General features: G+C 38.7%; 4 protein-coding genes across 5 annotated transcripts in view; 1 reads left to right on the forward strand and 3 right to left on the reverse strand.

Annotated features, from left to right (window-relative positions):
- usp18 (ubiquitin specific peptidase 18) overlaps nt 1-891 on the reverse strand; it is a 25,404-nt gene extending 24,513 nt beyond the window's left edge. For both annotated transcript variants that reach the window (XM_014004258.1, XM_014004257.1), the window contains exon 1: nt 348-891. In XM_014004258.1, the coding sequence (XP_013859712.1) occupies nt 348-405 (58 nt within the window). In that variant the 5' untranslated portion in view covers nt 406-891. The remainder of the gene's footprint in view (nt 1-347) is intronic.
- Nucleotides 892-995: 104 nt separating this feature from the next.
- Nucleotides 996-2,886, reverse strand: pex26 (peroxisomal biogenesis factor 26). The gene is made up of 5 exons (XM_014004259.1): nt 2,573-2,886; nt 2,346-2,486; nt 1,868-2,187; nt 1,642-1,782; nt 996-1,538 (listed from the first exon to the last, which is right to left on the reverse strand). The coding sequence occupies exons 1-5, from the start codon at nt 2,758-2,760 to the stop codon at nt 1,453-1,455; spliced, it is 876 nt and encodes a 291-aa protein (XP_013859713.1). The 5' UTR covers nt 2,761-2,886; the 3' UTR covers nt 996-1,452.
- Nucleotides 2,887-2,969: 83 nt separating this feature from the next.
- Nucleotides 2,970-4,465, forward strand: llph (LLP homolog, long-term synaptic facilitation factor). The gene is made up of 3 exons (XM_014004260.1): nt 2,970-3,058; nt 3,535-3,761; nt 3,852-4,465. The coding sequence occupies exons 2-3, from the start codon at nt 3,545-3,547 to the stop codon at nt 4,013-4,015; spliced, it is 381 nt and encodes a 126-aa protein (XP_013859714.1). The 5' UTR covers nt 2,970-3,058; nt 3,535-3,544; the 3' UTR covers nt 4,016-4,465.
- Nucleotides 4,466-6,780, reverse strand: part of hcls1 (hematopoietic cell-specific Lyn substrate 1) — a 6,851-nt gene continuing 4,536 nt past the window's right edge. Inside the window, exons 11-16 of the mRNA XM_014004256.1 lie at nt 6,231-6,300; nt 5,990-6,138; nt 5,777-5,908; nt 5,299-5,449; nt 5,157-5,225; nt 4,466-5,067 (exon numbers count right to left, since the gene is read on the reverse strand). Of these exons, the coding sequence (XP_013859710.1) occupies nt 4,934-5,067; nt 5,157-5,225; nt 5,299-5,449; nt 5,777-5,908; nt 5,990-6,138; nt 6,231-6,300 (705 nt within the window). The 3' untranslated portion in view covers nt 4,466-4,933. The remainder of the gene's footprint in view (nt 5,068-5,156; nt 5,226-5,298; nt 5,450-5,776; nt 5,909-5,989; nt 6,139-6,230; nt 6,301-6,780) is intronic.

Consider the following 6,780-nt stretch of genomic DNA (forward strand, 5'->3'; position numbering starts at 1 on the left):
TATATATATAGTCACTGACAGATGTAATTGTAATATGAGCAAAAGTCAGATAAAATGTTATACTAGCATTTTACTTATACTGACATTGAACACAAWATTTAAAAAGCAGTAGATTCTAAAAGCTACTTTTAAAAATTCAAAAACACAAAATATTTCTGTTCAGAATTGAAAAAAACTTCATTTTCACTAATTATAGCGTTAAAATGTCCTAATAAAAAAGATTGTAGAGGATGCTGAGTCTCTCTCTCTCATACATATTTGCTAATTTTAAATACTTTTAAAAAGTTTTTTTCTGAAAAATTGCTAAAAACACAAAGAGGTCACGTATGGTTTGGGCCTATACTTACCGAACTGTGAGTTTCTGAGCCACAGTTTGGAATAATAACTGCATGACCCAGCAGACATCACTTCTCAGAGTCGCTTTAAAGAGCAGAACACAGGTTCGAACCCGGGTGTCAGGACGGTTCTGCTCCGTGTTCCCGCTTCACAGAACCACCGGGAGGTCCAGCTGTTTCCTGTGAAGCTGAAGAGATGTCAGCTGAGCTCCAGTAAACATCCTCCGTCAGCTTCAGGGTAACTTTCGTTTCTCTACACTTCCTTTGCTGGAATCGAAACTTATGCTGCGTTCAATGTGCCTCGGAAGTCGGAACTCTCAATTGAAGTTGCGCTTTTACTTGGATATCGAAACTTACGAGCTCCAGGTTCTACCAATGGAAAAAAAAAAWATATCTACTGGAACGCTCACATAAAAGCAGGAATTCCAACAGGGAGAATCGGGAGGTTCTTGACCAACCTCGACCTCAAAGATTTCTCGACCTGGAACTTGGAAATTCTGACTTCCCAGTACGAATTAAACACACCACTTTTATAAATCAGCCACATTAGAACCACCACTGATAACGCACCACTAATAAAAAGCAACTGTTTTCTTACCCCAGACTTTACAGGACTGTGAAATTGGTGATAAAAAGACAATAAAACCACTACAGAATATATATTCTTGTCATCAAAATACATTTATACCAATTTCTCAGCAATAAACTTTAAGAATTTGTAATTACACATTCACAAAAAACGTAAACAGAGGCTCATAATGATCCCAAAGTTCAATTATGATACACACAGATCATTTTAAATTTAAATTGCATCTCATTAACAAACATGATGGACAAACATTAGAACCTCCAAGTTGAAAAATCAACTAAATTTAACTAAGATCTCCATAAACATACAACTCTTCCTGTGATGATGTTACTTCGACGGCTGTGTGTTATGGTGTTTTCTGATGTTAAAACCTAAAAGACTGGTCAGTTTTATAATGTGAACTTATGGAAAAGTTAGTTATATCTGATGGTGAAACATCCCACCAAAATGTGTGCGTTTCAAGATGTCCATCTAATACTTTTTCTACACTTAGTGTGTCTTTGACAGTCTTTTGTCTCAAGTGGGGGCTTAATGATACGGTGCAAACATGGCTCTCCACATCTGCTTGATCAGCTCAAGAAGCTTGAAAATCCACATGAATGAAGATGGGTGAGCTGCAAGACAAAAAAAAAAATAATAATAAGGCAGTTAGAAAATAAACACATAAAGCTTCTTTAAAGCATAATAAATAGGAAAAGTAGGAACATTTCATCCAACCTGGATCCATTTTGAGGAAAAGCATATAGAGAAGAACAGCTGCTAGAAAGAGCCTCCGGAGAAGGCATGAGCCAGAGCCGGTCATCAAGCAGTTTCTGTGTAAAAACCTGAGCACAGCTTGAAGTTTATGTACTACAGAACCTGCAGAACACAATCAGATTGTCATCTATGATAAGATATACACAGTATGTTAATGTATGTAAAGAACTGAGCAGAAATACTAAACCTTGAGTGGAGGCAGGGTRYCCTGCMGAGTCTGAAGTGTTTCTGGGATTTAAAGACGATTCTTCCGTCTGCCGTGATTTTTCTTCCACAATATCCAGCGCGATTTGTCTCTGGTCCTCTGTGAACACAGTGCAGCCCACCTCACCTAAAACGAGCTCCCGTGCTTCTTTGAAATGTTCGAGAGGCACGAGGACGTGCAGCAGGTAGAGCTCTGCCACGGTGCGGAAACCAAACATTTTGCAGTTCAACGAGCAGCGTAACCAAGTTCTGGTCGCCTCCTGCATCACAGCAGGTTCACCCACTTTGGAGTAAAGAAGAATGCTGCAAAAATATAGATTTGTTTAAGAAATTGACATCAGTTTGAACATCAAGTAGCGTGCTTTTATTTATAACACTGTAACAACACATTTGAGGGTTTTACTGTCCACAAATCACCCACGTTACATTCAATAAGCAAGTAAATAACTGAGCTCTCTCACCACATCTGCATTATTTTAGCAGGTATGTTTTCCTGGTGCTCATACTGCTGCAGGACCCAGGAGAGGACATCTCGCCACTGATTCTGCTCAGCAAGCGCCTGAATCCCTAAAATGCAGAACGCATCTTTTAACTCTGCACCCCTGCAGGCAGAAAACACAGAAACGTGACGTTAARCTCAATAGACATAATTGAAGTGCAGATGTGAAGTGACTTTTGTTTGAGAAACCTGTCGTCTTCAGCGTCCGCGCTCGCGAGATTTTCCAAACCTTTGCTGCACGTGTCAAAAGTCGTGCGGAAATCTCTGTGGACCATCATGGACTCTGCAGCCGAGTCCAGCATGTTGAACAGCTCAGATACGGGAGGAGAAGAGCAGCAGGCTGAAACAGAGCTACTATTTGAATTACAGCTGCTCATGATTCCTAAAGAACTATTAAGTCAACTAAAGAAAAAAAACACATAAGCCACTTTAAGTCAAATAAGAGCTGGCTGCTTAACTGTCTCTCTGCGACATTATTTACACACGGAACTTCCGGGATTTTGATCACCAACCAATCACGTCACACGATCTTCAGCTTGTCCTAAACAGCCAATTAGGTTGCAGCATGATCTTTAGTGAGTCTGAAGCAGCCAATCACGATACAGTTTCTACGTCGTACGCACGTGTAGTGAGCAGTGTGTAGTCAGCGAGCAAAGTAAAGCAAACTAGCCGTRTGTAAGTAACATTTAACTTGTTCTAAGTTACAGTACAAACCTGACTTRTGTTATACTGCTAAGTTAAGGCGATTTGATGTGATTTTACGAAGTTAAAGGTTTTAAAATTAAACAGTTAACGCAACTGCTAGCTAGCTGTTAGCTAATAACGCTAGAAACATTTATTATCGCTACTACTAGTTTCACCAAAAAGCCCGTTTGTGTCAAGTTCTTATAATGTTATTAATGCTGACGTTTTCTGCTTAATGTTATTTAAAATTGTCAAAACCAGACCCCTTTAAAATGTTTAAAAAACATTTTTCAAGAGTTATCTAAACTTTAGCACAGTACATTTCCTTTTATTAACATAATTTTTAACCAGAAGGACTTAATAATCTTCTAAAAACCTTGTAAGATTTACACAATACTGTGCTGTGCTTTGTTTTGAATTTAAAAACAAGTCACCTCATTTTTTTTCCTTTTCTCTTATTTTTATAGCATCCTCAGAATGGCTAAAAGTCTCCGGAGCAAATGGAAGCGAAAAATGAAAGCGGAGAAGAGGAAGAAAAATGCTCCAAAGGAACTGGCTCGACTCAAACAAGCGCTGAGTCTCGACAAGAAAGGAGAAGCTGAAATGGCAGACTTGCAGGACATCGCCACGGTGGTGCCTGCTGAAAAGATCAAGAAGCAGACGGACGTTGAAATGGCAGGAGAGGAGGAGGATGGTGAGTGGATTAATGCTTATTTGAACGTTGAATGTCTTTGTGGTGTTTCTTGCTTTGCTAAAATCTGCTCTTTTATTTGTTTATTTTTAGACGGGAAGATGGACTTGGATAACAAGCGAAACCCCAAAACCCTTTTGGAYAAAAGCGGACAGTACCCCGTCTGGATGAATCAGCGGCAGATCAAGAAACTGAAAGCCCAACGGGTGACRAAGAAAACAGGCAAAGTGAAGAAGAAGAAGGGCATCGCCTGGTAGAACGGAAAACAAACACCTGTGCTTTAAAGACAGAAGATCTGTCAGCTTTCTGCTGTTTCTTCAATAGACTGTAACATTCATGGTTGTGCAACAGAACCTTAAATATGAAATTTCTATGAAGAAATACYGGTTCTTGTGGAATATCAGCTTTATTTTTGAGTTCAGAGCAAGTCTTGGAAACTTGTGTAAAATGTTCCTGACTTCACAAAATGACTAAATGTTGGGGAAAAAATTGGATACATTATTTCTTGTTCTGTGGGTTGTATTTATACAGGTTTGCCTTATTTCCTCCCCCATCATTGAATCATTTGATTACATTTTAATAATCCAGTACTGTAATAAGGATGCTCAAGTTAACTTAATAACAAATAGTTTGGTTTACTTGGATTTATTATAAGTTCAAAAATTTGAATTGTTTAATGTTGCCAATAATGACACTTTTCATATAAACATTTGTTTTTTTTTAATAAGCATTTAAAGTGTTTAATGCATCTTCAGATAGARACAGTTAAAATACTACAGTTGCTGTGATTTGTTGTACAAACCGATCTACATTCATTCTCTTTAAAAAGTAAGAAACCTGAGATTAAAAAGGACTCACTGCAAAGTATAACATTAAAAAATGTTATGAACTAAATCACGTGGTGCAGTTTTAAAGAATTTACTCCAGTTTTATTCTAGATATAATGAATGCAGTTCTGAAGCTAGGGCACACACTCGGTGTAAACAAAACACAATGTAAAGAGACTGAAGGTAAACAAATATGGCTGTTAAATTTGATCCGGCATCCAAATATATACTTTAATTTAAAAAAAAACCGGTACAGGAGGAATATTGTGCAGATTTAGTTTAAGTTTTTGTCTTATCCTTGAAGCGAGTACCTTCGTGTGAAAAAGTGCAAAATGAAATGGCTGCTTTCTAAATGAGCTGGACGTACGCAGCCGGGAACAGACCCACGTGTCCGTTACACCGCCCCTTCCACCAGCCCTCGTCGATCATCTCGATGTCGGTGATGACGTCGTCTGGATTGAACGAGATCTCATCTTCTGCCTCTGCACAAAAAAATGTAACACGATAAATTTAACAAAACCGGCTGATGTGGGGCAAAGTTCTCCAGGATGAACTAACTGAAGGGTCCTACCTCCCTGGTAGTCGTAAATCGCCACCGCCTTCTGACCCTGCGACACGTCCTCGTAGTCGTTCTCCACGTCTGTGAAGAAACTGTTCAGATTAATATTTKAAAACAAAAAGGCTTCCCCGTTGGACTTCACTGCGAGGCAGACCTGCTGGTTTAGACTGATCGGGCTCTTCAATTTCTTCAAATTCTTCTACTTCATCCTCAAACCTATCCGGGAGAGGCGGGGGCTCGTCCACTTCCAGGACATCCTCGRAGCGTGGGGGCAAGTCTGGTGGGTTATCGTATAACGATTCCTCCTATTGAGAAAAATCAAATAAAACATAGGGTTATAATTTAAAAACACTCAAATGATAGAAACTTTAGGTAAATCTTGTAAATAAAGCTTATGCACATTTAGTTAGSGCTCAGTTTTGTTTTGGGAATGACTTGCAGCTAAAATGAATCATTTTAGCTCAGTCTGTAAAAYTGACATTTTTCCTTTTTTCTAAGGTTGATCAGCTGTGCAGTTGCAAAAAAACTGATCCAATTTATTAAAAAATGAGAACAAAGTATTTAAAGTAGTTAAATTTTGTTCAAACAATCATTTTGTTCCATGACCGATACAATAGATGTTTGTTTCTCACCTCTGCTTCTGGTTCTGGCTCAGGTACTTCCTGGATCTCCTGCAGGTGTTGGGGAGTATCCGGTGCTGGCGTTTCCTCTGGTTCTTCTTCAACAGGTGGAGGATTAAACGCTTCCCGTTTGCTTTCTTGTTCCTTATTTGACAAAAACGCCTCCCTGGTTTGTTTATCGAGAACAGCTTCTGTGTTGATGTGTTTTTATGTTCCAGTGGTTACCTGCTGTCTGCGTTTGGCCTCCTCTCGCTCTCTGTTCTCTCTGCTCTGTCTTCTCGCTCGCTCTTCTTCCACCCTCTTCCTGTTCTCCTCGTCTGAAGCCTTGGCCATGTTCTCAAACCGAGCCTTCAGGTTGCCTGCGCCTACGCTCGCTGCAGAAAACACACAAAAATTAAAAACCTTGTCTGTAATCTTTGCCACAAACAAAAATAGGAAAAAAAAGTGGCTTAAATGAGCTTCTTACAGGCTTCCACCGGTTGTGTCTTCTCATAAGCAGATTTGGGGGTGTCTATGTCTGAGAAGTCTGCTGCAGTCTGAAGATTAATAATAATGATTTATTTGCAGGTTAAAACATAAAAATGTAACAAATATTTAGATTTACCATACTCGAATACTAATAAAACTGATCTGAATACACAAAAAAGATGCATCTTTTGTAATTGGTTTAATTAATGAATGCATGTCTTCATAATTAAAGTTGAAAGGACTGTTAAACACGAAGACGTAAAAACATAATTTGGGTTTATTTTACTGTCAAACAAATCATTACTTCAGACTGAATGTTAGCTTTAATTAAATACTTACTAATTCTAAAAATAAAAACATCCCACTATGCCTAATAAAATGGTAATGACATTAAACAGAACAGAAAATCTGCAACAGACTTCCTCCAGAGGAGCGTGCTGAACATTGATATACAGTGGGGAAAATAAGTATTTAGTCAGTCACCAATTGTGCAAGTTCTCCCACTTAAAAAGATGAGAGAGGCCTGTAATTGACATCATAGGTAGACC

The sequence above is a fragment of the Austrofundulus limnaeus genome, unplaced genomic scaffold, assembly GCF_001266775.1.
Source record: "Austrofundulus limnaeus strain Quisiro unplaced genomic scaffold, Austrofundulus_limnaeus-1.0 Scaffold22, whole genome shotgun sequence".
NCBI lineage: Eukaryota > Metazoa > Chordata > Actinopteri > Cyprinodontiformes > Rivulidae > Austrofundulus > Austrofundulus limnaeus.